At 58.7% G+C, this 23,689-nt stretch overlaps 2 protein-coding genes across 2 annotated transcripts in view; one reads left to right on the top strand and one right to left on the bottom strand.

The window, feature by feature from the left end:
* Nucleotides 1-122: 122 nt before the first annotated feature.
* On the bottom strand, nt 123-5,251 carry TSPAN1 (tetraspanin 1). The gene is made up of 8 exons (XM_037404690.1): nt 5,168-5,251; nt 4,929-4,993; nt 3,541-3,747; nt 3,060-3,134; nt 2,255-2,353; nt 1,740-1,877; nt 1,179-1,262; nt 123-901 (listed from the first exon to the last, which is right to left on the bottom strand). Exons 2-8 carry the CDS (start codon nt 4,983-4,985, stop codon nt 848-850), a joined length of 714 nt encoding a protein of 237 aa, XP_037260587.1. The 5' UTR covers nt 4,986-4,993; nt 5,168-5,251; the 3' UTR covers nt 123-847.
* A 7,038-nt stretch (nt 5,252-12,289) lies between these two features.
* LOC119155490 (phosphatidylinositol 3-kinase regulatory subunit gamma) overlaps nt 12,290-23,689 on the top strand; it is an 82,126-nt gene continuing 70,726 nt past the window's right edge. Inside the window, exons 1-4 of the mRNA XM_037404246.1 lie at nt 12,290-12,404; nt 13,004-13,679; nt 18,039-18,134; nt 18,374-18,451. Coding sequence (XP_037260143.1) covers nt 13,364-13,679; nt 18,039-18,134; nt 18,374-18,451 — 490 coding nt within the window. The 5' untranslated portion in view covers nt 12,290-12,404; nt 13,004-13,363. The remainder of the gene's footprint in view (nt 12,405-13,003; nt 13,680-18,038; nt 18,135-18,373; nt 18,452-23,689) is intronic.

Consider the following 23,689-nt stretch of genomic DNA (forward strand, 5'->3'; position numbering starts at 1 on the left):
CTTGTTTCCAAGCACCGGAGCAGGTGAGGAGCTGCAGCAGAGGTAAGGACTGCCTGCCTGGGGCTCCTGGCTTGTAGGGGGAAAGGGGGATTGAAGGCAGCACCAAGATCAACTCCAGAAAATAACTGGTATCCAAGATGAAAAATTTATTTGTTTTTCTTCACAGCAGGAAAAGGGGCTCAGCCACGAAATGTCAGGGGGTACAGGGTGCCACAGGGCCAGGGATCAACAGGGCTGTCTCCATGCCAGGGCAAGGGCAGAGACCAGCCAGCACCTCTTTTAGGGGACAACTGAGTGACAGCATCAGGGCTGGCAGAACATGGGTGTAGGGGCAGATCTATCCACATGTGAGGGTGTAGTTAACACCTACACCACCTTGGTTGGGCACCAGCCCCAGTACAATGGGGCAATGCAGGGGAGCACAAGCCAGCCCCACTGCCAGCCCCACTTAGGGACACAGTGGGGACAGTGTGGGAGAGGTACAGCACCCACCTGCAAGGGTTTCTCAAGGCATCACTGCGCCACTGCCAGATCAGCAGCCCTGGTTGGCCCCTGTGACACTTTATCTCCCACTGGCATCAGCTAAACAGACCAAGCATCTTCTCCCTCCCACCCCCCTCTTCAAAAAACACCCCAAATCTCTATGTACAGACTCAGTGTGCCACGGCAGTACAAAAATATACACAAACTCTACAGATCCCAGCTCAGTAGATCAAAACACAGCTATAAAATCACAGCGTACAGGACAGCATCAGGCCCAGGGAGCACTGGGTGCCCCCAAGAGCACAACACGCCACAGGCACACCCCAGCTCAGTGCGGGGCAGATCATCCTCCTGCCTTGTGGGGTCATTTCTGGTCCAGCTGGCAGTACAGGTACATGGAAACAGCCATGGCTGCGATCTGGGGGTGGCAAGAGGCAAGTCAGCTCCCCTAAGTGTGTCCCCCCGACCAGCGTGGGTTTGGGTCCCAGCCCATACCATCATCCCCAGCATGTGCAAAGGGTGCCCAGTGCTGAGTGCACCCAGGGAAGAAGGCTCAGTAGCCACCCTGGGGCAGATGGTGGTCCATGGGGCTGCACCAGCCCCCTGCAGCCCCTCGGCCAGCCAGGCCCACCCCAGCTCCACCGCTCACCTCCAGGTACAAGGAGGCAGCAGCACAGCAACGTCCAGGCACTCACCTCCAAGGCAGCGATGCCAGCTGCCACACCACCCACCACACCTGCATTAGTCTTGATTTCTTCCAAGATCTGATCAAAACAACCCTGCAGGAGGCAACCATGCAGGTGAGGATGAGCAAGAGGTGGAAGTCCCCCGACAGCTGGGGCACAGCCTCACCAGAAAGGGAGGTATGGTTCTCCAGCCCAGAGCCACCCAGCCATGGAGAAGGTCTGCGGGCAACTCATCTCAGCCACTTCTCAGGCCGAAGTACAGTATTTGTGGGAGAGGAGGGGAGGAGGAGTGTCAGGGAAGTCACCCAGAAAGGCAAAGCGGTGCCTGGGTTCTCACTTGGCTCTGCAGCCACCCTGCCTCAGAGCTCCCTTTAGGGCCAGAGCAAAGCTGCTGCCATTGCTCGTCTCCACCAGGGACAGGCCAAGGCCACACCAGCATCCCACAGGAATTAAAGTCCATGGGATCATCATGTCCAGAGCTGGAGCTACAGGATAGGTCTCCCTCCCCAAGCCAGGGCACACCCCAAACCAGGCTCTGCCAGAAGGCAAGAGCCGCTGCTGCATCCATACCGGGACTTCACTGCGTGCGGCGAGCGTGCTGTTGCAGGGCTGCAGGTCCTTACAGCAGGGCTCGGGGTAGGTTCCCCATTTCTTATACCAGTAGGAGTCATCAAAGTCTGTGTAGTTATTCAGGCCACAGCAATGGACCTAAGAGGGAGAGAGAGGAAGGGATGGGAACAGCATCCTTCAGCCTTCCCTCCTGGATCAGACATGGGCTGGACCCTACTGCCCCATAGAAGAGCTCACCCATCTCTAGGGGGAGGGGAGTGCTCAGTGGCCTTCTTGGGACCAGAATTTTACCCCACACTCCAGCATGTGCAGCTCTCACCCCAGCTACAGGGTCACTAGATCCCAAGTGGATAGGTCCCAGGCTCCTGGGAAGCTGATGGGGTGGTGGCAGCTCAGCACATCCAGGATTGCAATGGTGTCCCCATTCCCATCCCACTGGCCCACCCAGGTGTGCACCACCAAGCCTCTTCCAGGAGCATCCTAACCCACAGGTGGGGCCCCAGGGTTCAGCACACCTCTGTCATGGTGACATTCCAGATGTGCGTGAGACTCTTATCCACCCCATACTTCTCCTTCAGGAGAGGGGTCACCACAGCTGTCAGCAGCGTTTCTGCCTGGAAGAAGGGGCAGAGAAACACCATCAGAGAAGGTCCTGGGGAACACCACAGAGCCAAGAGCCCCCATAGTGGTCTTAGCCCATGGGGACGAGACCAGCCAGAAGCACATCACACCATGTCCCTTTGGCCAGAGGACAGCTTGGCTCCTTCCCCACTAACCAGTGCTTTATGGCACTGAGGCTGCTTAGGACCAGCAAGTTATCTGATAAGTAGCATAACTGAGGGAGCCAGGAATGATGTTTGCCTTGTGGTTGACTTCTCCAGTGCCTAATGAGGCAGTGATCTTTCTCCCCAGGTGGTTTCTCAGGTGCCTAATAAGGGGTTGAGTTTGCTCAGCATGAAGCATTAGGAACTTCCTCTCCCATGTGGCTTCTACCATCACAGGTGGAGAGGTGTCAAGCCTAGGCTGGTACGGGACTAAGACGTTTGAAAGAGGGAAGTGGGCAAAACTTGTACCATAACACTCATTTCTTCAGGGCAATGGGAATCCCTGTTCCCACCACCCTCACCCCAGCCAAGCCACACCAGCCTGCCCACATAGCTGGTGCCAGCAGGGACCAGCATCCCCTCTTCCTGCAGCAGCACCCACCTCTCAGCTTCCCCATCCATGGGCAGCACTGCCAGCCCCAGTGTCTCCCGTTTCCCCCACGGGGCAGGACAGGTCCCAGATTAGCCCAGCCCAAGACTCAGATATGTCACTCACAAGACCCGTGTAGACCAGAGCCACCACGGCAGCAGCAATTTCAGCAATGAAGATGATCAGCACCACCGAGAAGAACTAGGATACAGGAAGGGGAGGGAGGTCAAAGCAACAACCAGAGTTCACGGGGTCCCCAGGAACCCATCTGCTTCCCAAGCCACAGGACCCTACCTGTGTTCAAGCCCTGTCTCATTGCCTTCAGCTCTGCTCCGAGGCAGCACAACCTTCAGCCCTCCATCTGCATGGGGCTGACCTCTCTAGATATGCTCAAAGACAGACCTCTGCTCAGCCCAGGCTTCTGCTTCCTTTCACCCTTTCCCAGGGCAGACACTGGGTACAGCACTGCCTTTTCAAGGTCCACCCAGCCTTCCACCACATAGGAACATTCAAGGAGCACATCTCCACAGAGAAACCTGTCCCTCAGATCTCCCCCACCAGAGACCCAGCTCAAATGAGGCTTGATAAGGGTAAGTCAGGCCCATACCATCATCAGGAGACACTTGCTCTCCTTCTGGGCACCGCAGCACCCAAGGAAGCCGATCACCATCAGAATGGCACCGATGACGATGAGGAAGTAGCTCACATTCACAACCTGCAGGACGCTAGAGGAGAGCGTCCCAAATATATTCAGGAAGGACTGTCCATCCACAGTGACCCAGACGCCAACGCCCAGGAGGGTCCCACCACCGAGCTGGGAGGAGAAAGATACTGTCAGCTCCCAGGCAGGCAGAGAGCTGGGATTTGGGGAAGCTCCTGGCACAGGTATTTCTCCCTACTGCAAGTTTTCATCATACCAAAGCAAGACTTTGTGGCCACCGAGGGTGACTCAGGGTGTTTCTGCTGCACACTTAGGGCAGCTGGATGGGCCACCACCCCAAAATACACCCCACCACCAACATATCCCCAGATGTGGGATCACAGCTGTCCCCCAGCCCAAGGGGCTTCGATGCCCGCAGCAGGGCAGAAACCCTCATACAGGGCAGCCAAGTCAGCAGTGCCACCAGCCACCCCCTGACCCCAGCGGGGCCCATGTGGCCAGCTCAGACACTGACCACTGACCATGCTGCCCAGGAAAGCCAGCCACTCACCTGAGGGAGCAGCTGAGCAGCCCCCAGCCCCTCACATGCTCCTGCCGAGGCCAGCTCAGGGCTGCCTCCAGCCTGCCCCGGCCCTGCCCTCCACCCACTCAACCTTCTCCACCTGCCCCAAGTCCTGGCAGGAGCTCCAAGGACAAAGTATTTCACCAAGGCAAGCTTAGAGGCTCTGCACTTCCCTCTCCCAAGGCTACATCCCACCACACCCCCTTCCAGGTGGCTCCATCACCTTTGCAGAGCCAGGGTAGTCTCTGGAGTTCCACTACCCTTTGCCTTAGCTGGGAGCGGGTGCTGTGTACGCTCCGAGAGCCCCCAACACCCCAGGCTGCTGTCACACACATGGGCTGATCCCCTAGAGACAGAGTCCCCAGGCAAGGGCCCAGCAAACCCCCCTGCTCTAGGGCACACCAGAGCTCCAGCACAGGGAGGGACACCAGTAGCTGATGCAACAGCCACTGTCCCCAGAGCCCAGCACAGTCCCCTGGGCTGTGGCCAGAGCTGGGCACACCACTGGGGCAAGAGGAGACCCCCGCAAGCCCAAGGCTTTAGTCCTCACTTGGAGCCAGAGACCAGATCCCACACCCCACCAAGGTCCCACCTACACCCAACCACCCACATCCCCCAGGGAAAGGGACATGGGGGGGCAGAGGAGCCCACAGGGGCAGACTTTGCCCCCCAGAACCCCCTCCCACACACCCCAGCCCCCCATCCCAAGGCAGATGGGGGGAGCTGCCAGGCTCGGGCCCCCAGGCAGAGGCATCGGCCGGGGTGCACTTACAAATATGGCCAGGTTGAAGAGGATCATCATGACCTTTATAAAGGTGAAGCACCCCATCTTGGCACCTGGGGAGAGCACAGAGGTCATCAGGGGGAGCCCCCGCCCCGGCACGGCCGCTGCCCCGCTGCAAGTGGGGGGCTTAGCCCTCCTCCAGGGGAGTCTGGGGGCTCCCCACGGGCAAAGGAGGGGGAAGGGGCAACTCACGAGACCCGCTCCCCGAAACGCCGAGCCCAGCCTACCTGAACGGGGAGCAGGTGGCAGAGCCCCGACCGTGCCCGCAGTGCCGCCCCCGTCCCGCCGCCGCCGCCCTTTAACCGGGCGCGGCCCCGGGGCCGCCCCCGCCGCCGGACCCCCCCACCCCTGCCGGCCCGGCCCCCGCCGGGGCCACCCCCTGTCCCTGGGTGCCTGGTGGCTTGCTGCCCTCTGCCGCCGGAGCCGCCTGCTCCGTGGGACCGGGACAGCCCGGCCGGCTGCTGCCCGTGCCCATCGCCGCGGCCTCTTGGCGCGGGGCGGGGGATGGGGTGTCCCCGTCCCACTGCTGCTGTCAGCGAGCAGCCCTCGCGGGGTCCCCCACCCGAGAGAGCTTCGAAGGCTGCGACCCCTGGGATGGGGACTTCAGAGGGGTAACGATACCAGTCCCGGGGTGGCTTCACCCTATGGCAGATGCTGCAGCCGTGGTGGGGGTACCATCCTGCTGCCCTCCTCTGCGGGTGCTGGGCACCGTGCTTGGGATTTCCCACCCACTGACAGCCCCCTCTGCCACCCACTCCCGGGCTGCTCACGGTCGAACCACGCCGCCTTCCCGGGGTGACGCCATGGGGTGCCCCGCCGCCCGGCACGGCTCGGCAGGGATCTCCAGCCTCCTGGGCCAAAACAAGCGGGCAGAGGAGGGCACCGAGGACGGGCTGTGCGCGCTGGTTTGCAAAGGAAAAACCAAAGCTGTACGGGCCGTCACTAACTGTTGCGCGGGGAGGCAGTTTTTCACTGGTGGGGATGCAGCAGGGTGACGGCAGGAGGGAACAGTGACAGCCGTAACAGATGCCAGCGCTGGAGCAGGTCAGCGAAGACCTGCCATTGCCTAAGGGCTGCCAGAAGTCATTTTCTTTGGAAAGATGCTTTGAAACGGGGCTGGTTTCCCACGGAGGGGGGCTGCCGCAGAGAGCCAGACAGCACACCGGGGCATGCTGTGTCCCCAGGCCTGACCAGGGGACCAGTCCTTGCCCGTCCAGCATCCCTTTGTGGCAGGATCTCATGTTGGTCCCCTGCCCAGCACCCACAGTGTGTCCCTTCAGCTTGTCATCAAACCAAGGAGCGGTGCGGGAGGCCAGGGAACCCTCGTCCTGCAAATGCAGGCTCTGGGTGCTCGGCACACTCCATCCGGTCCCCAGCTCCCCCGAAACCCCACGGCAAATTCCCTGCCTGGCCATAATGAGACATTTCAGGAGGATGAAGTCAGCCCAGTTGGGCTCCAGCCAAAGCCCAGTGGTATTTGGGGGAAGCCTTCAACCCTCCCAGGCACCCTGGGTATTGATGCAACCTGTGCCGCAGGGCTTTTTTTAAAGGCTTTTAACCCTTTCCCTTCCATTGCTTGCAGACTCAGCCCTTCCCTGCAGCAGCTGCTCATCCACTGCTGCCACAAAGCTGCTCAGGGTGAGGGGCTAAGCCTTCACCCCTCTCCCAAAGGGGGACTGCTGCCTCCTAAATGCAAATGAAGACCCTCATCATGTTGCCCCTCTCCCAAAAGTTGCCCCAACCCAGCCTGACCCTATTCACTGCACACAATCCCCCCACTCTGAAAATAATTTTTGGTAAATACGTAAATACTCGGTCACATTCCCACTCATTCCCAGCCACAGGGAAAGCCAAAGGACAAGGTATGGGCTGCTCCACGTACCTCCCCAGTGCCCAGCGCTGCTGCCTGGGGTTTGGCTGCTCCCCAGCATCGCCCATCTGAGCCTCATTAGGGAGCCAGGGCTGGATTTTCTGGCTCTCTGGGAAAGCCTGGCCTGACCACGGCAGGACAAGTCCAGTGACATTCCCACATCCCTCCTGCCTGGAAGGGCCCTGCCACCTCCACACTGTCTCCATCCCCCCACACAGCCCACTGGACCCCAAGCAACCCCTTCCCCAGAGCATGGGGATTCCTCTCACCAGGGCATGGGTAGCACAGCTCCTCCCCAGCCACTTGGCCCTGGGAGGCTGGGAGCAGGGAAGTGGCCAGAAGTGGTCAGCCCCAAGGTCCCCTGTCCCCAGCCTGGCTGCTAGCCCATGCGCAGGAGCCAGGCACATGCCTGGTGTCAGGATCTGGCCGTGGTGTCTGCACCAAGCACTCCTCCCTGGGCTTTTCTTCAAGGAAAAGCTGCAAGCTCTGCTCCCAGCCTTATGCCTCTTCCAGCTTGTGTCCACATTTTGAGCATTCAGGGGCTGAATTTCCAGCCTGCTGATGGTGCTGGGCCTTGGCATCCTCTGGTTAATGGCCAGGCTCACTGTGGGCACAGCTCTCCCTGTGTCTGGACCCTCCTACCCAGGGCTCCACCGAGGCAGTGCAGGCAGCTGCCGGCTGCTCCAAGGAGGCGTTTCAGAGCAGCCACCCGTTCCTCTCTACAGGCAAACTCGCCTGCGGTGCTAACAAGCATCCGCGTGGGAACAGGTAGGGGGGAACCTAAACTGGTATCTCACACCCAGCATGGGGCACCCCTGCAACCCTCTGGCCAGCAGGTCTACCTGGAGCCTGCTCAGCCCCCTGCGTGAATTAGCAAACGCTAATGAGCCTGAGCAATCTGCCAGCAAGGAGGCCAGGTGGGTGCTGAGGTGGGCTTGCTTGGCTTAATGCCATCCACAGGGACTCAGCTGGGCACAGGGCACATCCCCCCTGTGCCTCAGTGTCCCTCCTGGTAAAGCACCAGGTAACAAGCCCCAAGTGTGGACAGCCATGAAGACCAGCCCAGGATGGATGGGATTTTGGGGGAGCTCCAGCCAAATGAGCCCCTTGAAAAGGACTTTGACATGTGTGTTTTGGGCTGGTAGCATCTGTCCAGCTGTCTGTCTGGCATCCAGTCGCCTGGAGAGTGATGGATGGATGGACACACTGCAATGTGCCAGAGATAAACCTGGCTTCAGCTTTGCAGGTGGAAGTTACTGAATGCTGCAAATTTGTTGCTGAATCCATCGCTTCCCACCTCCTGCTGGGCAGAAATAAAAATCTACAGGAGCCAAAAGTTTCTGACATCTTGAAAACTAAATATTTCATTCTCCTCTTCAAAAGGACTCAAAGCATTTTAGCCAGAGAACTCGAGAAGTCACTGATTCCCTCACCCTGGGAGGGACCCAGCAGTGGGATCGCAACAATTTCCTGGTGGCTGCAGCTCCCACTTCAGGAGAATCCTATTTCCACCTCTATGTGCAAAACCATGACCCGAGTCCAAAAAATGGGAGCTGTCCCACCCGGTGCCATGATCCATGCCAGGCAGGAGCTGGGGTGTAAATACAGGGGTGATGAGCAGGGCTGTAAGCAGGTCCCAGCGGTGCATCCCTCCAGCATGAGCCACTCAGGGTCAGGATCTGGCCCCGTGCCTTCCATAGCTGATTTAAATTGTGACGCTGTTTCTAGCTGTGTGTTAATAATGCAATTAAAGAGGGACTCAATGACATCTCCCTGCCTGTGTGTGAGACTGAGCTTCTTCCCATGCATTTACCCCCCTCAGCGAGTCCCTCTCTGTCTGCCCCACCGCTGGCCACCCATCCACACCCCTCCAGATAACACTCCTTGTTTCTCACATGTGTCCAGGGCAGCAGATCTCTCCCAAATTAATTAAGAAGGGCCATGCTGAGGTGCCAGCTGCTGTAAAGCCAGGCCAGGGTGGGTTTAGGGATGCGGAGGGCTGTGCTGCAGGGTCACATCAGGACAGCCCCATGCCCAGGTGCTGATACTCTGGGGGCTGCTACAGGCAAGATCCAGGCTTCGAAGCCTTCGCCTTTGTCTCACCAGCGAGGATGGCCAGGGCCACCCGGTTGATGGAGCTTTATCCCACCACGGGTCGGGGTGCTGGACCCGGCCCAGCTCAGGGCTTGGTGCTGGGGTGCGGTGGTGCCCGCTGCCCAGGGAGGCGGCGCGGGGGGCCCTTGGTCCCGGTGCCCTGCCAGGGTGCCCTGCCTGGCACGGATCTCTCTGGTGGCACCTGCTCCAGCTGCTCCTGGCACCTGCCATGCTGTGAAGTTTCAACCCTGCAAAGAGGCACAGAAAAAAGCCCCAGCACCAGCCCCAGGCAGTGCCCCGAGCCTTTCCTTATGTTCCTCGGGTTTTTTCCAGCACCTCCCTCCCCAGGCTGGGGGTATCCCCAGCCCAGCCAGGCAGCTTGGCAGCGGTGGCACAGCCTGGCTGTAGCAGCAAGCGGCTCCTGGCTGCCCATGGCGCTGCACTAGGAGGCGGTTTGAAGAAGCACTTGGCTCTCCCTAAACCAAAACCCACAGAGGCCAGAGTGAGCTCTCACTCCTGGGCACCCAGGGAGAAAACCAAGAGAGAAGGAGTTTTTCTGCCTCTAAAGAGAAGAGGAAGCAAAGTATAGCCCCATCTGAAGGGGTGAAATGGAGATGAAACCAAAAAAGCCAACTCCAGAATGTCAGTGGAAATCAAATATAATTTCTCTCTGATTTCTCCAGCTGGGAAGAGCTCAGGCCAGTTTCACAGCCTCACTTACTCCAGCCAGGCACGTTAACAACTCTATTTATGCTCTATTTATTCACAACCATGTGGCTAACTTCCCCTGGCTGCTGCTGGGAAGCATGGGGCAAGCACAGCCAGCCCTTCTTGGGGCTGGCTGGGCTGGCACTGGGCAGCCCCCGAAGCAAACTGGGGAGCAGTGGGGCTACCCTGTGGCTTTGGGAAGGCTGGGAGAGGCAGCAGAGGCAGATGCCAAGCAACCCCTGGAGATGCTCCCACCAGGGGCTGTCCCTTCAGCCAGGAGAGGAGAGGGGCTTGCAGCAGGGCATGGGGACCCCAGCGAGGAGACGTCACTCTCCCCACCACATCCTGGGCTGTACGGATGGTGAGCAAAGGGGGGCTTGAAGGGGAACATGGGGTGCAAAGATTCCTCCTTCTGCACTCCCCACAGAAAAGGCAAAGCTGTCATTGCAATGGGTGCTGCTCATTAAGCAAACGAGGAAGGATCTGTAGCTAATCAGGGCCTGACAGGCAGCTCCTCTGCTTGCTCAATAAATAGCAGTGAAGGCCTAAAGCACCTTCTACTTCTTCACAGGTGCTCCCTGAAGGCTCCTTGCCTACCATGGGCGATGTGGTCACCTCTAGGCTGGAGTGAGGTGGGGATTTAAATTAAAGCATAGAAGTAACACAAGGTGAGGGAGTTTTGGGAATGGTCCTGGTGCAGCCTAGCTGGAGTGGGGGTAAGGGGTGCTCTGGGGGATGCCTGGAGGCAAGTAATGGGGAAAGGTCCTGGAACAGAAGCTGGGGAGGACTGGGGTGATAAGGAGAGGGGTGAGGGGCATGGGTGGGCATGGGGCAATGGGACTTTGCTCCAGCAGGAGCCTTTGGGTTTGGGGACCCTGCAGTACCTCCAGAGGGGAAGACGTCTACTGCTGTGAAGGAGGGATCCCACTCAACAGCCTGGGAAGGGGAGGTGATGGGTGTCATGCTCAGGTGTTCCCCTGCCCCAGAATCCTGGAACTATGTTAATTCCTGGCCTGTACATATAGGATCGATCCTAGGATAGGATGGGTGGTAATATCAGATGGTGAGGTACCCACCAGCCTCCCAAGCTCTAATCCTACCCCAGGAGCAAAACACCTCCTTGCCTTTCCCCAGGCAGCCCCTAGAGCACTGGCACCATGCTCAGCCTTGTGTGGCTTGAGGCTACAGAGACCAGGCGCTCCTGGGTGCCCGAGTGCTTTAGGTGCTCGGCAAAGCCCCTTTGTCCCCAGTGGGGCACAGGGGACACGACTGGGGCAGCCCCAGGCAGGGAAGCATGACTCAGGAGGGCAGCATCTGGCTCTTTGCAGCCAATTCTGACTCTGGCCCTGCAGCTGCAGCAGCACAGTGCCAGCAAAAATGGGATGAAGGAGAGAAAAAGCCCTTTTAGTTGCTGAAAGCTGGTGGCTGGGCTGGATCTGGGATGGGGAGCAGGGCAGTGGGAGCTGCATGCTGCCCAGGGAAATGGATCTGGGGTGAAATCCCCCAGGGTGCCACTACCCTGCACAGTCAGGCCATGTGCTGCAGAAAAAAAAGAGGAGGGAGCTTGCTAAAATTATGGGTGATAAGGGCTGTACACCTCCTGCACTGCTCTGCTGGGCCCTGTGCCTCAGTTCTCTCCTCAGCCCTTCCACAGTATCTGGGGTGCCCCCTTGGACCTTGTGCTGCCCCTGCACTACTCCAGCGCTGGTCTAGATTCAGCCGGGGTGCGATTCCCAGAGCCTGTGTTTTAGGTACCATCTATTTTTAGGATGTCAAACCTGCAGCAAAGACAAGGAGCAACTGCCAGTTCAGAGAAGTCAGTGTGAGAAGCAAGGATTTAGGGGAAAAACAAACAAAGCAACAAAACCAAACAAAACCCACCCAAGTCTCTGCACCTCTGGGAACATCACATCAGTTTCTTTGTACATAATGAACAAATCTTGGGACAGCTCATCTGTGCCACAGCATAACTGGCTCTGCTGAGGCTCGGTGAGACATGAACCACCTCAGGGCAGAGGCACCCCCAGCATGGGTGCCCCCCAGCTGGAACTGAGGTGAGAACTGATGTTCTTGTTGCATGTGACCATGCTGCTGTTGCTATGGGCTGACGATGCGTGTCCCCAAGCTTCGCCTGAGGTTGGCCTTTTCCACATGAGCCCTGTCAGCCCCCTCTAAGTTCTCTGCTCCATTAAATTTTAAATATTGCCTTATTAATTTTTAAGGAGCCTTGCTGCACGCAGGAGCTCTCACAGCATCACCCTGCACTGTTTTATGGGGTACCCAGCCCTTACCCTGGGTCTGGGCAAACGCTCAGGGTGAGTGTGAGGAGCTGGAGCATCCTTCAGCTGGGATTCTTCATGGCAGCTCCCGCCTGTCCTGTGCATATTTCCTCATCTGGTTAAGGGTTGGGGTCCTCTGTGGGTGGGCTGGGTGCTGTGACAAGGAGAGCTGGTGGATGGGGGGGTGTCCATGGGATGCTGGTCCCTAAGCATCCCTAAGGATGGCTGGAGACACACATCCCCCCTTCACCTCTCCATCCCACAGAGAAGGCAATTTTGGAGCAGAGATGCTGCATCTGGGGATGAAATCATCCACCTACTCCTACAGTTTTTTCCCCCCTCCCCGGTAGCTGGGCGTCCCCCCCCGCCGCGCTGCGGCGGGGGGGGACGCCCAGCTACCGGGGAGGAGGAGGAGGGACGCTGACATCACCGCCGGAGCGCGGGGCCGGGGCGGCCGGGCCGGCTCCGCTCCGCTCCCGTTCTCCGCTCCCACCGGAGGAGCCGCCGTGCCCGGTAAGGCTGAAGGGGCAGCGGGAGGGCTCTGGGAGGCGGGTGGATGGATGGACGGACAGATGGACGGCCCCGCGGCTGCTGCTCGTTATCCCTCCATTCATCCATCCCTCCATCCATCCCTTCATCCTTCTTCCGCGGGGTCCTGTGAGAAGCTGGGGGGCCAGCGGGTGGGCGGCAGCACAGCCTTTCCACCCGGGGGAGATGCCTCTCTCAGACAAATATTTCAAAATGCACACACACACAGAAAAAAAAAAAAAAAAAAGGAAAAAAACCAAACCGCCCGAAAATCCTATGTCTCCATCCACCAGCTCCGTGCAGCAATGCCAAGCTGGAGCTGTCGGAGGGGAGCTGCGTGCAGCAGGAGGTTTCTTAGCACATATGCCTATTTTAAAAGCCCGTGGTGTGATCTCTTGCCCTACTTTCCAGACTCTTCCCGGTACTTTCCTTGTGTGCAGTGGCTGAGCCCTGCTGTGGGAGCTGGCTGGGAAGCGGGAGTTGAGCAAGCTGCTGGGTTCTCCCCAGTGTTGGGGGGACGGGGTGATGGGGTTGGGGTCAAGACAGCGGTTTGGGTGCTAATGCGCTGCCTTTCTCTCTGGCAGAGAGAGGGAGGTTTCCCATGCCGTGCAGATGAGACTAGGCTGAGAAGAGGATGACGCATTGGTACCCAGCACCCCAGTTAGCCCCATTTGCTCCCTTCCGTTTGCCCTGGTGATGAAAAGGCTCCTTACCCACACCTGAGCCAGCCCTGCCAAAACCCAGGCACCAGCGTGGCTCTGCAGCAGTTTTGGGGCTGGGGAGGTCAGGAGCCCCTTTCCAACGCTGAGATTTTCCAACACTGAGATTTTTTAATTCTGCGTGTGCAGGGAAGAGACCATTCCCATCCCAGCTCGGCCATACCTACCCCAGGCCCCCAGTGCCCGGCCGGATTCAGGCAGTGTGACCCATGCCACACCATCACCATGGCCTCCTCGGATGGGCTGCAGTACCGGGCTCTCTATGAGTACCAGAAGGACCGGGAGGAGGACCTGGCCCTGTGCCCCGGCGATGTGCTGACAGTCAGCAGGGCTGGGCTGCTCAGCAGCCCCAACTACAAGGACGGGGACGAGCGCAGCCCCCAGGGTTGGCTCCACGGCCTCAATGAACGCACCAAAGAGCACGGTGACTTCCCCAGCACCTACGTGGAGTATCTGGGTCCCACACGTATCGTCACCACCGCCACCAAGGCCAGGCCACGGCCCTTGCCTCCACCACCTGCTGGGACCCCCACACCTTGGGGTAAGTGCTAGAGGAGCAGGAAGGCGGGAGCCCATGGGTGGGTGTCCCCTGCAAGTTGGCGAGGGTGGTGTGGAGCCCTGGTGGGTGCTTGCACTTGGGGTGGCTTGGTGAGGATCTACTCGTGGGATGGGGATCCAGCCCCAGAAGGAGGAGCTGCCCCAGGAATTATCTGTCCTGGTGCATTGATGCAGCCACAGGAGGGGTAGGGGGTGCCCAGAATATCACTCTCCCCTCCAAGGCAAAGATGCTGCAGGGATTGCTCCTCGTCAGCATGCCAGGCTGGCTGCTGCGCCAGCATGGGGTGTCCAAGGGGTCTGTATCTGTGAGAACATGGGAGAAGATGCAGGAGCCCTTTGGCCCCCCAAGGAGGAGCAGAAAGCCCTGCAGTGGTCCCCGGGGACCTTTTTTCCAACCGCTCTTCTCCCCACCACTGCGGCACCCGATTCCAGCTGCTCTCAGTGCCCAGGCAAGCACTGGCCCCTGGCCAGGTCCCAGCCTCCCTGTCACTTCGTGCAAGCTGGGATGGGGGACAATCTTGGCATGTGGTGGGGTTGGTCCCTGCGGGGCTCCTCCATCCCCAGGGACTGCAGCACAGGGCTGCGGGGGATATTCACCAGGGCTGTTCCTGATATGGGGACCTCTGGCCATTTCTGTGCCGGGATCTGCCGAGTTCGTGCGGCCGGCTCTGCCCTCGACACTTACTGTGGCCAAGCACGTTGGGGCTGGGAGGGATTTCACAGCAGTTGCATAATGTACCCCCCTACCAAAAAAAAAAAAAACAACCCAAAAAGCTAAGCAAATAAGAAACCCTCCTTCCAGCCAGGCAGAACCTGGTGATCTCGGTCACAGCCATGGTGTTCTCCTTCTCTAGGATGTGATGGAGCAGGAATTCTGGCTGTGTGGGCCTGGGGCTAGGAGAGCGGCATTGCCTTTAGCCATGGCTGCCCAAAACCTGCCCAGCTGCTGGTCAGGGGCCTTGGGCACCCCCCTCACCCAGCTTGGGACCAGATGTAACCAGAGGTGCTGTTTCTCTCCTGGACTGGCTAGGCATTGGAGGCACCTTGGTCCCAGGTTTAGTGGGGCACTTGCTGATGATAGTCCATCTCCATCAAAAACGCAGTTCAAGGCCCCTTTGCCACTGTGATTTAAGAGGCTGGGGAATGCCTGGCCCATGGGCTGAGCACGGCAGGACTCAGCTGGCATGGGGCAACCCCTTCTCCCAGTGTATCCACCAGCAGGTGTGGGGCTGCCATGCAAATCCTGCCACTCAGCCCCACCAACAACACGAGAACTGGGACCCCCTCTGCCTCCCCTCACCGAAATATGGATGCTCCTCCCTGACTGATGCTCTGAGTGGGCCAAGGCAGCCACAGCAGCGCAGGTGAGGGTCAGTGAGCAGCTATATGCTGCCTTTGCAGGGGGCAGGCAGCTACTTTTCAGTGGTGCTTACCCTGCCAGACAAGGGGTTTGAGCCTCCTTCCCAGTTGAGCTTACTGGTGTGTGAGGAGCCCTCTGTCCCTGGCTGTTTGGCAGGCAGAGCCCTAGCAAACTCAGTGCTGTAGTGTGGACAACTCAGCAGACGGGAGCAGATCCAAGGCCTCTCCAGCCTCATTCACCAGGGAGAAGCGTGAAGCCACGTTCTTGCTTCTGCCCTTGCTGCCCATCACCATTGCCTCATGCCTGCCCCACACAGGGCTTGGTGTGAGATGTGCCCAGGGACCCCTGCCCGCAGGTGCCAGGGATGTGGCAATGCCCCACGAATCAAGGCACATCCCCAGCAGCAAGCACAGCCTGGCTGGAGAGTCTGGCCCATGCGGAAGGTCTCAGCACAGGAGCTGAGCATGCACTTGAGTGAGAAGAGAACTTAAAATGTCAAAAAAAAAAGAGTAAGATTGATTTTTTGTTTTTTAATAGGGAAAACCCCCACTAAAATCAGGTCTTGAGGGTAGCTTGGGGAGGGGGCTGCCGTCTGCAGGACACGTTCTGGCTATGGCCCTGTGTCCAGCCCCACTGCCCAGGGGGACCTTCGGTGCTACCTCCCCAGGGCTGCCCCTGGCGTACCCCTCCTGGGGCAATGCCAGGGTGCACCCCAGCAGGGGACACTTGTGGGCCACAATCACGTCCTTCTGCAGCAGTGGAACAGCGTGTACTGTTTTAATGTCGGTTTAAACCCAAATATCTCAGCAGGTGAGATTGCCTTTAGAGTAAAAAAACTCCAATGTCCTCTTAGAAGAGAAGGGACTTTTTTTTTTTCTCCCTTTTTTTTGAAAATTCTTCCCATACTGTTTCCATTCCCAAATGGCAGTTCTGAGGGACATTTTTTTTTGGCCGGCCCGAATAGTTATTTTTCCGCGACAGCAGCACACCCCCGTGTTGTGCCCTCAGTGCCCGCCGAGCCCTGGTGCCACCCAGGAATCCCGAGCCGGGTGAAGCTGCAGGGGGGGAGCCCTGAGTGGAAGAGAAACACTGCATTTCCCAGCCATGCCCCAGAGCCAGGGCTGGATCTGCAGGGAGGAATGTGGTGTTTGTGTTTTTTTTTTTTAATTAAAAATGGTTCTGCAGTGGATCTAAGTCCCAAGGGAGTTCCCAGGAGCTCAGCAGCTGTTTCGCCCCTGCCTGGTTGTCCCAGGTGGCATCACTGCCACAAGGTGTCACCTCCACTTCACCAGGGGCTGGAGCTGATGTCAGGATGCTGGGGTCCAGCCTGGCACCCTGCGGGGACAAGATGGGCTAAAGCTCCAGCCCGAGCTTGGGGCTATTCCTGCTCTTCCCAGCAAGGAGAAACAGATGGGTTTTTTTGCAGTCACCACCTTTTCCCTAAGCCATTGGCTTAGAGTCCAAAGCCCAGTTTTCCCTAACTAAAAACCCACCTGTGCAGTGGAGACATTTTCCATGGGCTCCCAACCATGTGCTTTGCTTTAAACCCTGAGATCTTCCTTATTCCCACCCAAGGCACCTGCACAACCCCAGTGGGTGGTGGAGGGGGACCCCCTTGCCAGGCTTCGGGGTCGCAGCCGTGCCCGGAGACCAGATCAGCCACCTATGAGCAGGAGGTTTGCATCCCTCCTTGTTCTCTGCCAAGATCAGAGCCTCAATCCACCCGTTGCAGCCAGGTTGTGTTTTTGCAAAAGGTCAAAGGCAGCGCAGCCCTGCCAAAGTCCCTGGGTTTTTTTTTCTTTTTCATTCCTTAAAATTGTTATGGGTTTCTTGGCTTCACTGATGAGCTCCCTGCCTTCTGCCAGGCAGCAAAAAAGCAAAGACAGAATGAACTTAACAAAGGTGTTGGCTGGGCTGGAGTGCACCTCACAGTGGGGAAAAGTCACACTCAAGCTTTATTTGCTATAATTATTTTTTTAAATATATTTCCAGCAGAATAGATCCACTTGCCACATAAACCAGGCAAAGACCTCTGGGCACATCAGCATTTCCAGGTGCCATCCATACCCTGGCAGTTGCACACAGTTACAAAGTGCTGCAGCTGGTGGCAGCCCCTGCCAGCCCCCTGTCCCTGCCTGCTCTTCCCAGCCCCCTGCCCGCTGCCTTCCGGGGGGGTTCAAGACCACTAACAAGAGAGTGTGGGGAAAATCCCAGCACTGCACTGTCAGGGTCTCCACTGGGAGACCCACACAGGAAGGGTTTATCAGCTGGGGTAATAAGAAGGGAGGGAGGGATGGATGCAGTGTGCCCTGGGGTAAGGACACCTGCTCTCACACCCTCCAGGGGGTTTGCTTCTCTCTGGCAGGGTCTGGGCTGAAGTGTCCTTGGCATAAAACCCAGGAGCTAGTGGCATCAGGGGATTTGCACCATGGTAAGATTGGCCCATGTTTGGCTGAAGGGCTCCTCACAGGCTGGGGGAGGTCAGTGCCAGCCAAGTGGTTGGCTGAGTCCTCCCCAGGCTTGTGCTCAACCCTGTTGTAGACACCAGAGAATCCAAGTGTGTGAGAGCTGCAGGGAGCTATGCCCATGCTGGGTATGGATCTGGCTCTCCAACTCCTGCCTGGTGCCACTAAAAGCTGTGGGTGATGGCAGGGCCAGTCTCAGGGCCATGGGAAGAGAGGTGGGGAAGGGGCTTTGGCCTGAAGGGTCTCCACACTCAGGGCCGGTTGCCCCCTGTGGGCAGGGCACATGCCCAAGCAGGTCTTTGCATCTCAGCGAGTGGCTGAGCCCCTGACAGTGGCTCTTACTGCAAAAAGAGGATAAAATAAGGGAGAAGTTCTCCAAAACAGGCATGAGCTGAAGCATTGGTTGTGGCTGTGCCAAAGCAGCAGCTTGATCCTGTCCTAGGGCAGCTGAGGAAAGAGTCTGGAATTCCTGCAGTCAAGAATTTCCAACCCCCTTCTCCCTGCCTTTCCACTGCAGGGCTCCCTGGGCAGGCAGAGCTCGCCGAGCACCCCAGCCTCCCCGAGCAGGCACTGTCGACCGTGGCCAGGCTCATCGAGGCGCTGGAAAAACAAGGTAAGGGCATCCATCCGCAGGGCGTACGTGGGTGCACACGTGCAGCCACCCCCTCTGCCCGTGTTCGGAGATGCCCCAAGAGCATCGCTAGAGCCAAACCTTTCCCCGCACACCCCGGTATCCCCACAGGGTGGGCAGGGTGAGGGAGCTTGGTGGTCTCAATCCCTGCCTGGTTCCATCGTGCTGGGGGGGAGGGTATGGGGCTCAGGACTGACTGCTCTCTCCTGGCTGCTCCCCAGGTTTTGACAGCGAGGTGCTCTACAGATCCGCCCCTGGTGCGCTGGGGGATGCTGAGCTGAAGCAGGCTCTTCTGGCGGGTAAGTCCCAAAGCCGCGTCCCTCCCCATATCCCCAGGAGGGAAGGGGGCTGTGGAGGTGATGCTGCCAGGTGGGCCATGCTAGCCAGGGATGGGTTACTAGCTCCGACCTCGTTATGGCCCTCATTACAGCTCTGGAAGGCCCTGCCTGCATGCAAGGTGCAAGCCCTGCTCTTCTCCCCCAATACCCCAGGGGGATGCTGCCAAGAGGGATGCAGGTGTGGGGCTGGGACAATTCACTAGAAGCCATATTATTTTTTTTAGGGAGAAAAATATTTTGTTTTGCAAACCTCTAGGGTTTCTATCTGAGAAGCGGGGCAGGGAGAAAGCCTCTTGCGGGTGTGATAGGGAAAAAGGAAAAGGGGGAAAAAAAAAGCTCATTCTTTAGGAGAAAGGGAAACGTTTTGCAGAAAAACCATCTTCCCACCCCGCTCCTAAATTCACGGCTGGGATGGCACGGGGGCGTTGGGGACGTGACGGATCGATCCTGTGTTGTGCTCAAACCTGGAGGCGGGGGGGGGGGGCTGTGCCGAGCATCCCCACCCTCCCTCCCGGCCGCCGTGCCCAGCGGGCGGCACTGTGGGACCGGCCACCGCCCGGCCCGGGCACCGCGCACCCCGCCCGGCCCGGGGACAGCGCCCCGGGGGCTCGCACGGCTCGGCACGGCTCGGCTCCGTACGGCACGGCACGGCGGGGGGGCCGGCGGCTCGCCCAGCGCCGGGAGCCGGCGGCAGCCGGGCCGTGTTGCTGGGAGAAGGGCTGTGATGAAATCGCTATATTAAGCAACATGACCTCATCGCTTCCCCGCGCACCGGGAGCCGATTCCCCGCCGGGCGGGGGCCGGGGCAGCGGAGCACGAAGGGATGCAGGAGAGGAGATGCTGGGTGTCCCAGGGATGCTGCGGTGCCGCTGCCCCAGCAGGGCTCTGCTCCCCCCGGGGGTGACGGGGGGGCACGGTGCCCCCCAGCACCCCGCTCTCCTCCCCGTGCAGAACCCCTGGGGACGGCAGGAGCCGGGTGCCCTTTTGCACGGCCGTGTCCCCTGGCCCAGATTTCCCGGCTGCTCTCAGGAGGAGGTGAAGGCATGCGGAGAGCAATCCCCACGGCCCCGGCTGCCCTGGGCATGGATGCCCAGGCTGGGCAGGGGCAGCAACAACAGCAGCAGCAGGATGCTTTGCTTTCTGAGCACGCAGGAGCTACGGGTCCTCGGTTCTCCCTGCACGGCCGGTGCAGCATCCCCGGCAGGCACGGGGCTCCCCGGCAGCCCCACAGCAGGCCCTACCGGAATCCTGCCCAGCCTCGGGAGACCCCCAGCACAGGGGCAAAATCCATTTGCTTTGACAGAGCCTGTGGAGCTCTGAGCAGCTGCTGGGTCTGTCCAGATTTTCATCTCCCACAGCAGGTCCCAGCACTGGGCAGGGAAGTGACATCATTGTTTTCAAACCATTTGAAAGCCCTGAAAAATCCCTAACAGCCCTGAGTGACTTGATGCTCCCAAGCCCCCCATCTCCTCTAGGACCTAGATAAGCTCTTTTATTTAGCAACTCAGGGGGCTGCCCCATGTGCTTGCCAGCACTGAGCTGGGCAAAGCTGGAGCTCCTCAGGGCTGGCTGGAGGGGCTAGAACATGCCACTACATTTGCTAGCTCTCAGCTGAAAGGGCTGATGCTCAGCCCTGCCAGAGGGATGCTCTGCAAACAGGATGGGGATGATGTTCCTGTCAGGGCCAAGCATCCCAGCAGAGCCCAGGCTTGGCAGCCTGCTGCCCCTGCCTGCACCCTCCTGTGGACCAGAGACCCAGCAGTGCTTCCCCAGGGCCCTGCTGGAGGCCATACTGGGCTGGGGAGGGCAGGAGAGGGAGTATCTCTGCTTTGGCTCCCATACAGGCCCTTTCATTGCATTTGGTGGAGTAAAACATCCCTGCCAAGAAATGAGAGTTTGCAGACCCCATGCGAGACAGCAGAGGCGAGGGTCATGTTTCTCTTCCTCCCATGCTCCTGATGGTCCACCCCTCCAGCACCCCATCTCTGCCAGCAGCCCGCCTGCAAAAGTCACGCTTCATCTTGGGGAACAGAGAGAAATCAGAGCTGGGGCTGGTGGTGACTGGAACCGAACCGCATCTTGGCTGGGGGGAAAACTGGATTCCCACCAGGGGTTTCAGCTTCCCTGCAAATACCCAAATCCCACTGGTGCTTGGCAGTGGTGGCAGGAAAACTGCTAGCGAATGCAAGAAAAAAGGAGCAGGGGCTGGAAAAGTTTGGGTGTTGTCTTTCTAACCCCCAAATCTTAATGTGTTGGAGAAAACAGGGTATTTGCTACACTGAAAGAGCATCTGAACTTCTGATGGGGAGGAAGAGGTTTCTCTGGGGACGAGGAGCCATGCAGGTCAGAGTAGTCCTGGCTGTCTTGTGGATCCCACGGGCATCGTGTCCCTGGGGCCGTAAGCTGCACTGAGTGAACCCTTTCCCCATCCCTGGCCCTTTCGCAGCCCCCAAGCCAAACATCACCCAGGCTTTGGGATGAAGGTTTCCCGTCCTCATGGGGCTGTGGCCACACCGGGCACAGTGGACTTGGACATGGTATGGCTCCGCATAGTTTTACAGCCTGGGCTGAGCCCATTGCCACCCTGACGCTGGTGACGTCTTGCAGGATGGTGGCATTTGATGGCTGGCTAGAGCCTGTGCATCAAACTTGGTATTTCCATGTTGGATGATGCAAGAAAAGTTAGTTATAGGTGAAAAAAAAAGAAAAAAAAGCAAGCAAAGACAGAGCTCATTGATAAAGGAGCGGGGGTGGGGTGTTGTCAGTGAACCGAGTGCCTCCAGTGCCACCCAGCTGTGATGCCACCAGGGCTGGTGGGTGAAGCGCAGCCCAAAGGGCAGTTGGGCTCACAGCTGGCTCATGCTGGCTCCAGAAGAAAATTGTTTTAGGACACTTGGTGCTCATTTCAGACCCTTATACCCTGAGGAGTGAGCGGGGCCATGTGACATCAATGAACACGAGAGTCAGACTCACATGGTGGCACTGAAAAAGAACTCAACAAGGAGCTGCAGCCCCACGGTGCACGGGGGGAACTCACCAAAGGGTTTCAGGTGATCAGCCAGCTAGGAGCCCTGCTGCAGCCGCAGGGAAAGAGGTGTGGGCAGAAAAAAGAAGAAAGTAGAGCTTTAAACAACAGCGGCAGGGTGCAGCACTCGTCCCGGCTGTCCCCAGTGCCCCCTGCATGCTTGGCTGCAGGACTGCTTCATGGCCTGAGGACATCTCTGTGCCCATCATGCCAGAAGCCACACGCTGACCCCAAGGGTTTGCAGCCCCCAGCACTCCTGCTGTCCTCTGTGTGTGGCTCAGGGGTTGTTTGGAGTGCAGGGAATGGGGAAAATCACCTGCAAACCCCCCAGTGCCTGTGGGCACAAGGTGTACATGACCCTTCAGTGCCCAGGGGTGATGTCTTCTGACCCCATGCTTGCTGCCCACACCCCTCCCCTGCTGAGATGTGCTGGGCAGCCTTCTCCTCACAGCTGCCACTGAACCTGGAAACTTGGGACCTTCTCTGGCCAGTGGCAGCAGAGCCAGTGGTGGGTGCTGGAGCCCTCCAGAGCTGAGGGACCAGAGCTGGGGGCGGATTGGCGCGGGGATGGCTGCAAAGTCCTGTGTGTAGTGGCCAGGTAGTGCTTTGCCACCATTGGGTAGGGACAGTCTGCATGCTCATCCCTCCTCCCTGATGGGGGATAGGGCACAGAGACGGTGCGGGGCTCCCCCACGCCATGGCTCTCTGGGTGCCCCGTAGGGCTCAGATGGGGCTGAACCCACCCAGAATAGTGGCAAAGCCCTGAAACCTGCCACCTTTTGGATAACCCATGCCCCAGTCTGGGCTCTGGGGTCCAGCTGCAGGCACAAATACTGAGACCCTTCTCCAGATGCACAGGCAGCACTGGGAAAAGCCTCCACTGCTGGCAGGGCCAGGCAGGAGCTGCCAGCACCCCGGGGTGCCGGGGCAAATCCGGAGCAGCACGAGGTGGATTGGAGCCGGTGTCTCCAGGCGTGCCATCCCTGCGCTGCCATCGTGCGCGCTTTGATCTGGGGCTTCGTTGCAGAACAGTCTGCCTGGAGACATGCTCACGTGCCCGGGAATTAGGTCAAGTCTCGGTGGGGATTAGTGAGCGGTGGTGGGCCCCGGGGCTTCACTGGGGCTACTGGGAGCTGCTGCTGGGCAGAAAGGGCTGGGCTGGAATGAAGAGCAGACTGGGGGGGGCTCACACCGCTCCCCCCATAATTACAGTGTGGATGCCCAGGGAGGGAGCGCTTCTCCATCCCCATCCCTGGGATGCCAGGGGGGGCTGGATGCCCCTGAGGGCTCTGGTTTCCCCTGGCCAAGCTATTAACCCCACCATGATGACTTTACTCCCGAACACAAGGCGCCCTGGTGCCTGCGTGCTGCATTTTATTTATACCTGCAGTGGAAATAAACCCTGCATCGTCAGAGCCTGACAAGAGGCATGAGATCATCTCTTATATTTGGTGGTGATGAAAGAAGGGTAAATAAACTGCAGCAGCGCAGACGTCCCTGCCAGACCCATTGGGGTGAACTGGGTGAGCTTCTCCCATCCCCTCCTGTAGCTGCTGGGGAAACTGAGGAAGGGAACTGCCCTGGGGAAGCTGAGGTGGGGGAAGGCAGCCTTACTAGGCACCCTTGAAAGGAGGTCCCAGTACCCCTGCCCTGGCTGAGTGCAGGCTGAGGGTATGCCGAGATGAAACCCAGCTGGAAGGGTGTTTGGAACTGCCAGGAGCTCCTGTGCATGGGCAGGGGTGTCCTGGCAGCTACCAAGTCCCCAGCACAAGATACCAGCGGGCTGGCTGAGAGATGTTGCAATGATACCGGAGCAAAGCTGGGGAAATATTCCCCGGTTCGGCGCACAGTTCCCCTGTAAACCCTCACTGTGGGATGCCCAGGAGCCTCAAATGCCTGCTTAGGTCTGGGGGATGTACAGGTCCTTGTGCGGGCAGCATCCGTGCAGGTGGGAAGGTATAGCCCCCAGGACTGGACAACAAGGGCATCCCTGCAGCGCCAGCTGATGATTAAACCTTACAGGTCCGGAAGGGGTAGGGAAACTCCAAGTCAGTATTTAAGTCAGCCCCAGGTGTGGGTGGTTTGGGTGCCACTCTACCATGAGGACCATGCACCCAAGAGCATCAGGCTGTTGCCACACCTGGTGGCCAAGGTCCAGCTTAGCTGTAGGACTC

The sequence above is a fragment of the Falco rusticolus genome, chromosome 11 (genome assembly GCF_015220075.1).
Source record: "Falco rusticolus isolate bFalRus1 chromosome 11, bFalRus1.pri, whole genome shotgun sequence".
In the NCBI taxonomy this organism is placed as follows: Eukaryota; Metazoa; Chordata; class Aves; order Falconiformes; family Falconidae; genus Falco; species Falco rusticolus.

What these genes read in the sequence shown, in the direction of transcription:
- TSPAN1 (XM_037404690.1), bottom strand. Translation starts at nt 4,985, where the DNA reads ATGGGGTGCTTCACCTTTATAAAGGTCATGATGATCCTCTTCAACCTG. An exon ending in GCAAGTGTCTCCTGATGATG is followed by an intron (nt 3,135 to 3,540) that starts GTATGGGCCTGA and finishes CCTGTATCCTAG; the next exon opens with TTCTTCTCGGTGGTGCTGAT. An exon ending in CTGGCATCGCTGCCTTGGAG is followed by an intron (nt 902 to 1,178) that starts GTGAGTGCCTGG and finishes TGCCACCCCCAG; the next exon opens with ATCGCAGCCATGGCTGTTTC.